The 16,562-nt window shown below is 40.5% G+C and overlaps 1 protein-coding gene across 1 annotated transcript in view; it reads left to right on the forward strand.

Moving 5' to 3' along the window:
• Positions 1 to 217: 217 nt before the first annotated feature.
• Positions 218 to 16,562, forward strand: part of mei1 (meiotic double-stranded break formation protein 1) — a gene marked incomplete at both ends in the record, with an annotated part of 65,822 nt that continues 49,477 nt past the window's right edge. The window contains 7 exons of the mRNA XM_083930759.1: positions 218 to 361; positions 604 to 727; positions 1,741 to 1,791; positions 2,892 to 2,965; positions 6,125 to 6,230; positions 12,611 to 12,820; positions 14,751 to 14,929. Of these exons, the coding sequence (XP_083786885.1) occupies positions 218 to 361; positions 604 to 727; positions 1,741 to 1,791; positions 2,892 to 2,965; positions 6,125 to 6,230; positions 12,611 to 12,820; positions 14,751 to 14,929 (888 nt within the window). The remainder of the gene's footprint in view (positions 362 to 603; positions 728 to 1,740; positions 1,792 to 2,891; positions 2,966 to 6,124; positions 6,231 to 12,610; positions 12,821 to 14,750; positions 14,930 to 16,562) is intronic.

Raw genomic sequence — 16,562 nt, forward strand, 5'->3', positions numbered from 1 at the left:
TCCACTTTCGTTTGTTTTTGACCAGCATGACGCACGTTGCTAATTCGCTTTACTAGCTTAATGTTTTACACGTCATTTAGCTAGTCAAGCCGTGTTGCTATAGCGACAGCCAGAGCCACGGGGAGCAGTAACAGTTAGCTTGTTTAGCTGCCTGACCTGCAAAATAATGTGATACGCCACGGTGTGTATTATCTGCTTCAACAGGTGTAACGACCAAATGACGAGCGTTGATATTGTTTATGACAAGATCCACGTCAGGCATGACCCTAAGTGGAGCGGCCGCCTGGGGCCTGCAGAGGGGGGTGGGCTGCAGCTCTGTGTGGCCTGTGTCATTGAAATGATCGACAGCGACGATATAGCGGTGAGGAATATATTATGGGCTTGTTTTAATTGACTGTAAAGCTTTCCTCTTACCAATGTTAATCCTGCCAATATTTAATTGGATGTATGTGTTATCCAGCATGTTCTGTCTTAGGTACTTTGTAGGATTGACCATGAAGTATTTATGGAAAATACATTATCCTGCTAATTTCCCTTGATGCACAGGCTTTATTTACCCTCCTATATCTCTCCCTCTCCCCTCCCTCCGTCTCCGCTGTACAGTCAGTGAGAAAGTCTTTTGCCCTGTCTGGTATCAGTGGGGTGCTGAAGTGGTCTCCGGGGGTCCTGAGAGAGCTGCTTCGACAGGACAACAGAGTCTCTCTACATTTCACTGCCTCTCTACTGGGTGAGAAATAGTGGGACAAACAGAATGGGATTAAGATGTTAAGAAGGTACTTGCCAGAATGATTAGGAAGCAGCAGATGTTCATCTCTCACCTGTTCTCTCGCTGTTGGTGCAAACAGTAAGCTGATAATAAGTCATAATGTAGGTATGTGTTTGGAAGGCCACTTAACAAGAAGCATCAACAGTGAGTGTGAGAGAGCATTGCACAGATCCTCCAGTGGATATTGACTCTCACTGGTTATTCTAGACAGCTTTCCGGCTTGGGTTTGCTTGTATGAGCTTCCTTCTTGGAACTAAATCTCCTCTGCGTGAGTCCACAGCCTTGCCAGTGCTGCAATCACATCCCTGCTTTTCTGCAAGTTCAGACCGAACAACTGAGACAATATCTGATCTAGTACCTTTCCAGTAAGATACAGACAATTAAGTTATGTTCAAAAATAGATTTACATAGATGATGGAGTTGACCTGCTGTTCACATCTTTTCTTTACGTAATAGGCATAATCAAAGTACACACTTGCCATCAGTGGATTCAACTCATACATTACATTTACTGATGAATTAGGAAGATATTTGGGCCTTCATTAAGTACTAGGTAATATAACATTTTGTTCCCATTGAAAAATTAATGTTCCTTTTTCAGCTAGATTAAATAAAATGTGAAGTTGTATTGCCATTGCATAGTTTGATTGTGTAATTAATTGGCACTTTATAAAACCATTGACATGGGTTATATTCTACTTTTGTTTCTGATCGCCTTCTCTGCTGACTAAGCCATCAGCAGAGCTTTAAACTGCATACTAATGCAGTGATTACATTATTATGATACAATGACTGATGAGAATCTTTGTGCGGGCAATTAATTGATGCAGCACTCATCCGTCTATCTTGGATTTATATAAAGTCATCTTACAGGGAGATAAGCTTTACTAGCCCTGTATTATGTTTAAAAGTTTTCTGCCAGGACCAGTACATTAAGTAAGTAAGTAAGTTTATCATTACTGTTCTGTTCCTAGGGATGCTTCACACTGTGGAGGACCAAGCCACCCTGGAAAAGGTTGACCAAGGTGAAGAGATGCCTCTTTGTGTGTGTGTGTGTGCGCGCACACGCGTGCGTGTGTGTCCCCACACGACCTACTCAGATTACTGTCACACAAACGTACACACGCACTAGTGTAGTTGTTGTTATGCAGACAGTGAAAGAGTGCGTGCCCACACACAAACTATGAGTCACTCTTTAGCTCAATTACACAAAAGTTCTCTTTGTGACTGTGATAATGGTCACTGCTGGTTACTATGGTGATCTTCCATTAACTCCACATGCCAGTTTCTAAATTTACCATTTTTATTTTACACTCATTTGTTGATACTATTTTCATCTTCACTGTGCAGTACCCTTTCTCTTTATACGTGATGATAAGTTTAGGCTGCTATATGCAGATTTTGTCTAAGTGTTGGCCTCTGAATAAACAAGCTTTTTTAGTGAAGTCTGATTTGTCCCACTGCAGTGAGTCTTTCAAAATGCAAACATGCTTTGCTATGTACAAACGGCAGAATGATTTTATGGTAGCTGTCTTAAAATGCCTTAGGGACCACTTTGCTGTAATAGTTAGAAGAGTGCTTAAAAGGTGACACAGCTTTTGCTCTTTGCACAGAAAATGTGTGAAACGCACATTTCGAAACTCATTGAGCCTTATAAATAATTCAGTCAGAATGTATGTGTGTGCAAGGAGAAACAACAAAGGAGAAATCTTCCAGAACCTTTCTACCATCAGCTAAGCAGTCCTATAAAGCAGCCAACATAACGAGAGCCATATTTTATCTGAGAAGTATACCTACATATTGTCCTTATGGTAATGAGCATTTAATGACATCAGAGCTAGTCCCATAATCCCTAAGGCACAACTGATGTCAGCACAGATGCTCACAAAAATAAAATAAAATTGATTAAACAAAGCCCTAAATGAAACAACAAGTTTAAAAAGATACATTTATCAAATTAAGAAATACATTGAAGTCTTTCTTATAGTTGAGAGGGTTTCCTAGAAAAGTGGGCAAATGTACTGAAGTGTGATGTTTATTTAATGAATGCTTCTCCATGTTTGTTGTTTGATGTTTGTGTCTGCGTAAATGCATGCATTTGTATGTGTGTGCTTATGTGTGTCAGTGCTGGTTCAGCTGCTTTTGGAGCTCCAAAGTGAGATGTCGTATCGTTTTGTTTTGGATGAGATACACAAACAGGTGAGACAAACACATTTACAGACATATAGAGAAACACATCTGCTCATCTACACATGCAGGTACATAACACACATAGACTTCTTAAAATATATAACAGCACTAGTTCAATCAACAACATATCCTCCCAGGGTTGTTTAGTAAACGGATAGTGGGCTTGTCTCCCTCTTACTGCTGTTGTGTCACCTCTGCGCGAGGCAGTAGTGGAAAATCGTCATTCAGCAGCCTACACTGCAGGTGGAAAATACTAAAGCTATACATACTGACGATGACAGGGAGGTATAAGACCAGGTAGAGGTGTAGACAGGTCTCATTTATGTTGCTAGAATGGACCCTGATTAAAACGTGTTGAAGAGAATGTGTTTAAGGAACCCTCTGTTTTTAATTTAAGCAGTGGAAAAAGAAGCAGGTAGGTTTTGAGTTCTGAAAAAGAATGACTTACAGGGATGTGGGTCTCAGATTAATAGATATGAGGATCTGGAGTATACATGTGGTGTAGTACTTATAGTTGTAAGCCCCTCACACACCCTTGGTTTCGGTGCTGTTATGCCTTTAATACGTCCCGCGACAGGGGGTAGATTTGTTGCTTTTGAGCCAGCAGCGGACACAGAGCCACAAAAACCCCAAACTGACATCTAAGGGAGAGCCGGCAAGGTGACACACTGTTAAGTAGTCAATCCACTGGCAGGTCAGAAAGTAACAAAGCAGTGTTCCTAGTAGCCTAAGTAAACCGCCACTGTCTCAGAGCTGTAGACCGTTAATGTTGTGATTCTGCTTCCACAACATAGACGCAGACACCACTTTTGCTTCTGGAATGCCAGCTGCTATGTAAAATGACACTCTAGGGCGGCATTACGCTGCCCTTGCTTGGTTCTGTGTGAATTGACAAAAAGCTGGTGTTGTGGTTTACCTTAATTGCGGCACTGTTGTGGAATCTCTGAGTGGAAAGGGCTATTGATACAGTTGTGAAAGTCAAAATATTTTCATGCATGCTGTGCTGCTACAACTGCTCCAAATAGGTGATTCTGAAAACCCTACATAATATAAAACACAAATCTGACCGCTACTGTTTTTCTTATCAACATTGTCTATTTTATATTTTGTTATAGTTCACTTTTGTAATACTTGCTCATTTCTGTTTACAGTGTCATAGACTCTCTGTGTAGTGTATCTGATATTTTGGTGATCTTGTGCCAGATACCTACACCTACAGTGCTGTGAAAAAGTATTTGCCCCCTTACAGATGTCTTGCTTTTTTGTTTCACTTACATGCTTCAGATCATAAAACAAATGTTAATATCAGATAAGGATAACCTGAGTAAATACAAAATGCAGTTTTTAAAAGATGATTTCATTTAAAGCTATCCAAACCAACCTGGCCCTATGTGAAAAAGTAATTGTTCACCAAACCTAATCATTTGTATTGCGAACCTTGGCGGCAACAACTGCAATCAAGCGTTTGTGATAACTGCTATAACTTGTGAGTCTTTCCCATTGCTGTGGAGGCATTTTGGCCCACACTTGTGGTAGAATTGTTTTAGTTTGACCACATTGGAGGGTTTTCGCGCATGAACTATTTAAGGTACTGCCGCAGCATCTCAATCAGATTTAAGTCCAGATTTTGAACAAGCCACTACAAAACCTTTTGTTTTGTTTTTTGAGCCATTCAGAGGTGGACTTGCTGGTGTTCTTTGGATCATTGTCCTGCTGCATAACCTAAGTGTGCTTGAGTTTAAGGTCACAAATTGATGGCCGGACATTCTCCTTCAATATTTTCTGGTACAGAGCAGAATTCATGACTCCATCAATTACGGCAAGTCGTCCAGGGGTCCGTTACACAAAGCAGGTTCAACAAACTCTGAGTCTAACCCTGAACCCTGAGTCTAACCGCCGAAAGTGTAACACCGCTGCAGCAGCAAAAGAGAGGGAGACGGCGCGGGAGAACATTGCTGCTCGGGTCAATGCGTAAGTTTAAATGTAGTCCTGTTGCAATCACAGTAATATCACAGGGGGAACTGCTTGAGTGGTAGCCTATTAATTTATTTCATTTAGGTGCATTCCCACAGGGGAGAAGCGCACTTGGCAGCAGCTTAAGATGAAACATCAATCTCATGGTGACGCCTCATTTTGAGCGCAACACACAATATCTGCTGGGATATTGCGACCTATAGGAGAATATATATATACCTATATATATATATATATATATATATAAATCATCCGCGGATGGACGTCCTTGCATTTCCAGCGGTACTGTAGTTGTGCCGTATTCAGCACCCCTGTCGTGAAATGCACCCCTCGCATTACAGGTGATATTCTGGATCAGAAGGCTGTTGTTTCGACCTATAGGAGTACTGAATGAATGAGGAAATCAAACACCCTGTGTGGCTGAAAGAGGGCGGAGACAGAGAGAAACTCAAGGTTTTCTGAGAAAAACCTGGTCCCGACCAGGTTATGTTCAGAGAGCATGTTACCATGGTAACTGACCGAGAGGTTAAGTTACCTCTCTTTGTGAAACAGGCTAGAGTTACCCCTCTGTCTCTGGTTTGAGTTACCTCCCTTTGTGAAACGGAAAACTCAGAGTTTCCCTCATTTCAGGGTTAACAGACTCAGAGTTTTCACTAAACCTGCTTTGTGAAACAGACCCCTGGTCCTGATGCAGCCATGCAGCCCCAGACCATTACACCACCCCCATTATGTTTGACTGTTGGTATAATGATCTTTTTCTAAAATGCTGTGTTAGTTGTACGCCAGATGTAACGGGATGCACAGCTTTCAAAAAGTTTCACTTTTGTTTTCATGCTCGAAAACCAAAGTGTGGGCAAAAATTCTTCCACAGCGATGTGAAAGACTCGGTTATCACAAATGCTTGATCTCAGCCAAAGGTGGCACAACAAATTACAAGGTTTAGGGGGCAATTACTTTTTTACATAGGGCCAGGTTGGTTTGGTTAGCTTTTTTCCCTTAATAAATGAAATCATCGTTTAAAAAATGCATTTTGTATTTACTGAGGTTATCTTTATCTGATATTAAAATTTGTTTGAAACATGTAAGTGTAACAAAAAAAGCAAGAACAGAAGAAATCTCTCTTTTTCACAGCACTGCATATGCTTTGGATCTTTACATTGTTGTTGATTTTTATTTTGTGCATTTCCTGTCCAGCTGGGTGACCACCCCAGCATGAAGGGTTTCATGCCCACCTTCAACTTCTTGGGGAACCTAGTGGAAGCAGTCCCCAGTGTGGCCCATAGTTTGGTGACTCAGTATGGTGAGACACTGCAACAGACGCCCAGTCACATCACAAAGTTATACAGGCACTGATGTACAAACAGCCGTGTGTTTTCATGTGTATTGTAATTTACTTATGGTCATAACTAGCACTAACAGTCCATATCAATATAGATGTCCCAAAAGCTGCGGTTTTGAAATATAAAAGCTCAGACATACAGTACTTTACAGGTTTAGCAACCAACGTGGTTTCATTCATTACACTTCTTATTGAGTATCTCTGACCGTATCGGCGCATGTGCATTTCATAGTCCACACTCAAAACTCTGTTCCAGTTGGTGTCGTGGTCTTTTTATTCCCTTTAAGAGGGTGGAATTCCTCCTTTTACACTCTCTCTGTCTCACTTATCTAATTGTCTTTAAAACTTTAGTTCTGCCTTTCCTGTTTTCATCCACATCTATATTTCCTGTCTTTTTCTATTCTCCTTCTCCCTCTTTTTGGCAAACCGGCTAGAGTTGTATACTTGTTCATATGCCACCAACTGGACCGGGGTGTCAGAACAACTGGAGCATGTGCAGTAGGTGTGCTTACTGTGTTAACAGTCTAGCCTGACCCTCACAGACATGAGTGGAAGACGACATTTACATGATGCGGACTGAACTGGACCCTTGCGGACATGCAGAAGGTATAAATCATAGGTGCGTTTCCATTAGGAGTAAAATGTGGCTCCTCTAAAAGTTTCAGTCCACGCCCTCTCAAATGGTCATTTACTCGCAGTGTTTCTACAGGGTTTGCGAGACTCCGGAGATGACGTATCAAAAACTGTGTGTGTGTGTGTAAGTGTAAGTAAGAGGGAGCATGCAGCAAAAGACCGCATGTCAGAATCCATCCTGCTCTCCCACAGGGCCAACAAACGGCTGCTCAAACTGCCGCTCGAGCGACTCACATGCCAAATAGGGGCATTTAAGTGAGATAGACCCATTTCATTTTGGGTAGTCGACCATAGTGGAAACGCATCTCATTTCTTTGTTAGAGGACAGGTGATAAACAACTATTGTACATGGAGATGTTGTCAGCACTTTATAGCATTCTGTCTAGTTAAGTTTCTTGATAGTGGGCAAAAGGGTGATGTAGTGATGTGATGTACTTATTTGAGAACTAATAAGTAACTATTGACATCTAGAGAGTTGCATATTGTTTTGCGGGACAACAGAGAATCCATAAAACAAAGTTTTTAAAAATGGAAATGATTTCAGATCAGGTCAGATCTCAGATGGCTCATCATGCTGTTAGACTTCTTCACTGTGCCATCTAAAGAAATTGGATAGAAAAATAATGTGACACCGGGGCAATTTACCTCGAGAGCTGGGATCCAGAAATACATTAGAAATATTACATTTTACTTTGAATGGAAGAGAAGGATATGAAAGAATATTTAATTTTCATTTCATCCCTTGTTCTCGCTGCACAGGGATATCCACAATTCAATCACGACAGCCTATTTTGACCTTTTCAATTACATCCTTAATGCATATAAATAGTTGTTCTGTGTCCAGTCTTCCCCCATGCTGTTCCACTCTTTCTGCTTCTGAGAAGTGCGAAAAAGTCACAAAACTGTATTTTTTATATCCCTTCCCCTCTACTTTCTCAATTCAATCTCTGCTGCTATGACCTTTTCAATTACTGTACACTCCAGCTGCATTGAGATAACCGTGCAGTGTCCATACATAAAATTCTATCTGCATTGCAAATCCTATGCCAGCTCTTAATGAAAAAAAGCTACACAAGTTACAAATGCACAAGTGTTTCCCTGAGGTTGACTGCTTTGGTCTGGCAAATAGGGATTATCAAATGTAGCGTGTTTTAAAAGAAAATGTCATTTTTAAAGCTGGTTTGTTGGCTTGTTCCTCCTGTTATTTCCTTCTTCCAAATCCCTGTCAGCACGTTAGTGCTTTAACTACTGAGTCTGTTTGTAACCGGTACCAACAACATTATCTTCACTTGACCTGTTCAACTGACTTTTAGAAATCAGACACTTGACTGACCTGCTGTTATTACAGACATGATTTGACATCAGTGGTGTGCCGCTGCAGTTTATGGCGGTGTGCCAATGCAAAATGAGTATAGGGCAAACACTATTTTTGGTATTAAAAAGATTTGAAAGACCTGGGTCCCGGGGGCTGTACAATTATGGGAGGAATGCTGATCCATGTTAATGAAACCTTTCCCCTCAAATCCCCCATGTAGACCATTTCAGTTACGAACATTCTTAATGTGTCTAAAGCTGCATACTATGCACTACTCTATACGTAGAACATTGTTCAACAATGTAAATAAACAGTATGTATTATTTTGGTCGCTGTAATTACCCTATCACTTCCGGAGAACCTCCTTGCTGGTCAGAGTGTAGCCACGTAGCCATTGTAGTCCGTGACAACCTTAGCTCTACTGGCATCACCTAAATTACTGGAAAAGGTAAGCAACGGTCGCAGGTGAAGAAAATACCAGTTTTTTAATTTCTAGAAATGTAAATTGAAGAGTTCATCATGTTACAAAGCTGCCTTGGGCATTGCATTGTGGGATATTTATGCCGGTGCAGTGTCCAGTGTTTACATAATGTAAGATGTCATCAGAAATAGCTTCCAATTCACGTACAACAGAGTGGACCGCTCGTTCAAAACAACAATGGTGGCTCCCAGAGAGGTTAGCTTAGATGCTGGAATAGCATCACATTTATCAGAACATACACAGAGAGCGTTTCTTTATTGAGAGAAGTGAACAACACAGAAGGCTTTTTCTTGATGTAAAAGATGTTTTCTCTCTTTTTTTCGGCAAGAGTTTGATTGACTGATGGTTCACCCAGACACCTGCTAGGTATGTTTGAAAGTGCCTGCCCTGCCCAGTCAGTTTCTCACCTTCTCAGATGGTTCTATTAAACAAACCATCTGACGAGTCAGGTTATCAGGCTGTTGCCTAGCAATGGAATTTTATAAAGGTATCTATGTGGGTATATCATTATCTGAATATACGTAAGTACAATTCTGCAGTGTAGTGAGGTAGAATGATAATGCACCAGACCCTCCCACACGACTGCCCTAACTGCTCTGATTTAATCTCTGCTACAACCACCTGTGTGATGTGTGTCTCCTTACTGAACCATTACCCCACTCTGTTTAATGGGCACTGTTAATTAACTTCAAGGGTGCGTGTGTGTGTTTGTGTCATGCCTGATTGCTTGCTTTTACTGGCAGGAGTGAATGTGAGCCTTGTGCCAAATAGGCAGGCAGCATGGTTATTTGACTATGCTACGTGGTCCACCTTCATGTATTTTCATGAGCTTTACAAGCTTCCCTGAATAGCCAAAGGTAGTGGCGGGTTGATGCGATGCTGATGCAAGATGTGGGCTGCCACTATTGACTGTGTGTGCCTGACTGTGGCCTGTCACTCAACAAGTCTCTGTGGGGCTGTTTGGACTAATGACAACAGCACGACAGTGACAACATGAGCCCAGAGCACCTAGCACATTTCGCTCTCTCTGACTCGTTGTCTGCCTGTCCATCAAACTGATTAACCCCTCTGTTTTTTCACTCCTTTGCTTTTCTCTGCCTGAATCTGTCCTTTATTCCAACTCTCTCTCTTCCCCCCTCCCTCCTTCTCGTTTCTGCATTTCTAGTTTCTTACTCCCTTAGTTCCTAAGGTAAGGGGGGAGACTGATTAAATGAGGGAGCAGGGAGGGAAGATGAAGTATTAATGAGATGAGGTAAGAGGTAGGCAGCTAAAGATAACAAGGTAGATAAGGGAGGGAAAGGACTACAGTTGTCGAAAGTATTGATACAATCTTTGTGAATTATACATTTGATAGTATCAAGAGTACCAATGTTATAAGAAGAAAACAGATCTAAAATCAGATTTTCAGAAGAAAATAAACTGGTCCTCAACCAAAGGTTTTCGGTACCAGCACTATGTGTAGAAAAAGAATGATCCTAATTTTGTGTGCCTAGGACTCTTTTTATTCCTCTGTGCTGGAGACAGCCGTGTCCGGAGGCATTGTGTGTCCATCTGTCCTTCCCTTTTTTTGTTAACAAAATATCTCAGGAACCCCGGGAGTCTGCACGGACATGGATGTAAACTACAACTATAGTTTATTTTTGCCATGGTATTGGAAGGAGTTTTGAGTAAAAGTAAAATGGGATTAAAACTAATAAGCATTTTCATCTGAAGATTAAGACCAAATCTAAAACAGCTGCCAAAATTAACATTTGAATGCACCATTTTAGCAGATTGTTCTGCACTTTCATTTCTGTTTCTATGCAGACATTTGAAAAAGAAGAGAATTATGTTCAGCTGGAGGGGTGGGGGTTCGCTATTTGGGTGGGCCAAACAAATGTTGTAAAATACTGTAGAAAGCAGATCAGAGGAAGAGAGAGTGGTAGCTCACAGCGTCACAGTGGGGCAGCAAAACGGTAAGCAAGGCAAACAGGAATGAGCCTTCGGTGTTCTTTGTTAAAGAAAGCAAAAGAAAAACATTTCATCGTTTTTGTTTCAGTTCTTTCTGTGCCTGTCTCTCTGTTTGTATGGATGCGTCAAAATGTGTCCAACAACAGTAAGCTTTTATTTTCCGCCCATCCTTTTACCCTAAATTGTGTTCTTTCCCTCCTCTAGTTGTGAAGGTCTTATCTCCCTCCTCCCCATCTCCAGTCTGCACTCTCTCCTCTCTTTATGCCTGGCTCTCATCTCGGCCGCCTCATATATTTTGGTTTAATCAAACATGTCTGGGAGCCTCTCCTGCCTCACATGGGTTTTGATCTGCTTCACAGAGCAGCTGGGTTTGGACTTGAATCTCCTACTCTGTCATCTTTTTCTCTCTCTCTCTTCTACAATGTTCCTCCTTCTCCCTCCACCTCCAGCGCTTCCCTGCGCTGATACACTGTTTGTTCCTCTGTTCTCAAAGACGCTCTTTTATACTTATTAGTTTCTCTTTCCTCTCTCTAGCAACTCTATCTCTCTTGGTCTTTGTCTGACCTTCTATCATGTCTACTCTTAGTCTTCTTACTTTTTGCACTCTAGTAATTTGATTATATCCACATCAGTAATGTAAACGCTCGAAGTTTTTCCCATTCTGCCAGTATATTCATCCTTGAATACAATTGGAGCACGTTGTTGGAGGCCTAAAGAAAGAAAGTTTGTTTGGATGTTGTATGGCCCACTGTCATTCTTTCAGTACACACGCCCATTGTCTTCATTCCCTATATGATTTATAGTATATGCTTGATCTTTTTTTTATATATATATAAAATTAGTTATACACATGATTGACGATATATCACAGTCATTTTAGTGCTCTTCAAGTTTTATTAAATCATTAATTTGTTCATGTATAGATGAAAAAGCAATAATATATATATATATATATATATATATATATATAATTAATTATGCAAGTAACAGAACTTGCATTAAGGTCGGTTACATTATTCTATGGAAAATAACATTTACAAAGCTACTTTCGTTTATATTTTTGTATCTTTGTGAACCATGTAAATGACTTAGTCAACCTGTTAATTTAACCTGGCGGTTTAACAGGTGTATTTTCTTTTTTTCTTTTTTTTTTAATTTTGGCAGTTTTTCAAGACTTTATTAAATAGGATAAACAGGAAATGGCGTGTGCGTGTGTGTGTGTGTGTGGGGGGGAGGTGCAGGAAAGAGGCTAAAGGTCCTCAAGGCATCAGCCGCAGGTTTGAGTCGAACTAATGTCTTACTTTTGTCCTCTCTCTCTGTTCCCCTCTTTTTTTCATGCCTCAATCTGTTGATGGGTCTCCTTCCCTGCATCTATCTTGTACTTTTTCACCCTCTGGCATTCTCTCTTTCTCTAACGCAGCCTTTCTATCTCTACCTCTCTCTTCTCAACATTCTCTTTTGTGTCTCTTTATCCTCTGTGTTTCTCTTTTTCCCTTCTTGTGATTCTGAATCATGCTCTCTCTGTCACTAACCTGTGAGTCTCTACCTCCTGTCTACTGTGCCTCAGAGAAGAGGCTACCATTTTACCCCCACATATCTTTTAATCTCCCTTTCTCACTCTCTCTTCCGCCTGACATATTACTATGCTCTCTCCTCAATAGCCTTTCTTCAATCCTTTCATCTTCATGGCAACTTTCCCTCCACTGTTAGCTCAACCATTTACTGAGTGGTTGCTGAGGTGAATCTTTGTCTGGTACCCCCTTATTTTAAGATATGGCGAGACACTAGATTAAACACACTTAACTTGATTTGTTGTATTTGTATGTAAGATATTTATTTGTTTATCTGCTTTGCCCCAGTTTCCCCACATCATCATGTAGGTATCCTCTTTATTTATTTTGTCTAATCCCTCTGTTTATGTGTTTACCTTCATTATTATTGTCTCCCATCTTTGTCCAACAGTGCCCTTGCTGGAGCACCTGTGTTCAGCCTTGTTTTACCCAGATGAAGCACTGAAAGCTTCGGCCCTATATGTGTGGCTCAGAATATTTGGAACAGCTGGGGGCTCAGCAGCCCAGTCCTTGCCCACTGCCATCAGGGACAGAGTGTGTACCCTGTTGCTGCAGACCTTGGCCAATGCCAGCTCCCCCCAACTCATCAAAAACTGCGTTGGTGAGAAAAGCACCTGTCACTTATTTTTCTCAGCTGTCAGGAGCAAAGCCAGGATATATTTTACATTAAAATATTCTTCTTGAACTGAACGTTTTCATGATAATGTGTGTGTGTAGAATGTGTTTTGTAACTTTCAAGCCTGCTTTTTTACTTTGTGGAAACGTACTTTTTTCAAAATTACTGTTTGAAAGTATACTTGAGAGCATCATTAGCTTCCTGGATGAAAAATGATTGGCCTCATTTAGATGTATGAAGCACTAGATGGACTAAATGAGATTCCATTGCTATCTTCTAAAGGTTTGAGGTTGTTGAGATCAGTACAGCATGCTTATCTTAGGCAAGCATGAAAAATACAACTATCCAGCCAATATAAGAGGAGGATGTTATTAAAATGGATGAAAATTTAAGATGAGCACAACAGCAACTAGTCTGATAAGAGCGCAAGAGACTGGCTAAAATTAATTTGTTGTTCCTGCGAGAGAATTAGGATGAGGACTGATAGGGTGACCTAAAAGAGGAGTAAAAATACATTATAACGTGGGTGGAAGGATGTTGTTTCCTGCAGTTTTTTTATACAAATCATCAACCACTGACTCATCATAAGAGGTCTCCACTACTTGGCAGGGTTCATTAATAATGAAATAGAGCTGTTTGTTTTTTTGTTGTTTCTTTTTAAATGGAATAAATTAACACGTCCACTATCATCTTTTTCAGTGATGATCCAGAATCCAGAATTATAAATCAACATTTGAATGTTTTTTTCACGTCTGTTCATTCTGTTTAAACACAGTATTTTAGGCTACAGCTGCCAGCACGCCAGAGCACAGTGGCATTACGCGTGGCCTTACACAGTGTTTACCTTCACTGTATTTATCTTCACTAAATCACCTAAAAACAATGCCAGGCTGCTACAGTACAACCATAGACACCTCTATCAGATTGCTCAGTTATTACTCTACTACGACATTTCTCCGTTCTCAGTTCAGATGGACGGCACAGTGCTGCAGTAGTTCAGTCTTTAGACTGTTTTAATAAGCCCACTGTTCATGCATTATTTCTGCATTGTCTGCATGTACCTTTTTTAAGCCCAGCATTGTGGAAACAGAGAAGCTAATATTGGGAGAGAGAGCAATAGTTAGCGGACTGCTGAGTCTTTGCTGCAGCTCCCTCACTGCTCATGAAAAAAGCAGTAAAGACTTTCACACTTAGCTGAAATGGAAACAATGTGCTACAACATGTCTCCATTTTAATAAAAGGCTTTATTTTTTAAATCACTCTGTTATTCCAAAGTTTTCAAAATAGTAAATATCCTAATCCTAAAATCGAAAACCGAATACCTACCCAACAATTGAACGTCCAAATCCAAAAGTAGAAGCTTCGAATGCCAAAAAAAATACGTTTTCCTACAGCCCTAGAATCTCCCTCAGGGTGAGACTTGATGGAGAAAAAGGTGTGAAAGGGTGTTGCTATCCTTTAAGAATTTGGGGTTATAGGATAATAAACTCACCAGCATGTGCACCGGGTCATAACCAGATTGGAGTTATTGAAAAGGAAACAGACTTATTATCCTCTGGTAGTGTGAAGTTATTTTTATGGCTTGCACTGTGGGCTTGCAAAGTTGGTTTACTCCAGCTTTTAAATTAGCTGCAGTTGAGCTTTTGTTGTTTCTGTAATTTTGAATTGATTTAATCTTAATAAGCTTACCCTCACCAGCCTCAGTGAGAACAGTAACTGGGAGGAATTAAACAAGAACATAATTGTTTTCCTTCAGTTTCAGAAATTTTCATGATAATAAAATAAGTGCAATGTCATTTTGAATGTATCTATCCGCATGTCTAGTCCAAAATCTTGTTAGGATTTGTTTACATGTTTAGTTTGCAGAATGTTGAGCATTGTATTCAGTATTCATACCTTTTCTTTAATCTGTTAGGCCTGCTGTGGTTGCTGGTGCAGCTGGGAGAAGCAGTGTCAGTTCTGATGAACAGCCCCGGCGATCAGGTCATGTGCCATGAGAACCAGAACATCCCCACCAACAACAGTCAGAACCTCAGCCAAAACCAAGAGCAACAGTCCCCTGACCAATGCCCTCTGCCTCTCATGCTGAAAAAGGTCTCTGTCCAAACATCCTGCTCCCACCCCCAAGACCCACATTCTATCACTGATGATAATCATAACAAGAAGTTCTGATCCTGGATTAATGTGCCTTTGTATGGAGGGTTTACCCTGGACAAATATTTGTGCTTCATGTCTGGGAAATCAATGTGTAGATTATATCTATTTAGTTTTCTCAGTTATGACTCACATTACAGCACAGCTCATGACGTTGGTCATTTCTAGATCGCCATTGTGAGTTATAAAATCTAACTTTTTACTAAATAATCACCCAAATCTAAATCATCTCCAAAAACACATTTATCTTATTGGACTTGGCAGTCAAAAACTATATAATAATAATAATAATAATAATAATTTATAAATAATAAAAAAGACAAAAAATCACTCAAGTGTTGTTGCAGTTTCAAAGACAAACAACAGTCACAATGCTACACTAAAACTAAACATAAACAAAAAACAATCCTGCAGATTCCCTAGCCAATAAGATAATTAACTTCTTAGATTTTCCACATGGTAAATTGTTAAGCAAAGCAGACAGTGGCTATGGCCATCCAATAAAAAAAAAAAAAAGGTCAGCCAATGGAAAAATATTACAGAAAAAAGCAGTACCATTTCTATCTTCTGATTGGGTGGGCAGCAAACAGCCCACCTCCAAATTCACTCACTGCACTGCCCACCCCACCCCCCCTTCTCAAAAACAACCAGAGCTCTAAAGCAGAGCAGTCAGCTGCAGAGTGTCTCCCGGAGCACAAAATTATGTTGAAGGAAGTTTACCCAACCTTTCAGTTTGTGAGCGCCGGCGATCTTAGTTGACGTCACTTTCTTTCAGAGGATGTAACAGGCTCCATTGTGAACCTATGGTGAATATATAGGTATGATATGAAACATAGACGACCTAAGGCCTCCATTGTTACCAAAAACTGTCTCAAAGCGGTCCCTTGACCTAAAGATATCTGAATGAAAATGCGTTCTATGGATACTCACAAGTCTACACATAAAATCTGTCTGTAAAGACTTGCCCACTCTGTGATAATCCCATGCAGTTTGTCTCAAGCACGGTTTTTCTCAGACAGTACCTATGGGTAATTTTTGCCTATTCTAAAACGGAGTATGGTTTTATAATACTTACTGTAATACTGTAATAGTGATAATATTTCTTCATACTGGGGTCCAGAAACAATCTTGTAACTGCATCAGCTGGGTATGACTGGAAAGCTGAAAATGGCCATCATATACTTCAGTCATAATATTCTAAGCTTGTATACACTCTAAAATTTCAACACTGAATAGGCACCTAACAAAACACAATGTGTATAACAGATTTAGGACTAGCAGAACTTGACACACAGTGATGAGCTGCATCTTTATTAATCTCCAGGTTCCAGCTTTCAGATGACGTACACCACTTCTATGTGTAATCCACTGTTGGCCTGCTATCTCCCTCTAAGTATCCTCCGCCCTTCCCTCCGAACAGTGACAAAAATGGATCAAGGGATCAGGGGTTATTAGTCTTCTACATTTGACCCATCCAAACATCCCATACACAAACACACAGCCACAAGATGAAGAGGCCTGAGGCACAGAGCAGGGGCTTGCACCGATCGTCAGACCCTCTGGTTGCCAGCTG

The sequence above is a fragment of the Echiichthys vipera genome, assembly GCF_963691815.1.
Source record: "Echiichthys vipera genome assembly, chromosome: 17".
Lineage (NCBI taxonomy): Eukaryota > Metazoa > Chordata > Actinopteri > Perciformes > Trachinidae > Echiichthys > Echiichthys vipera.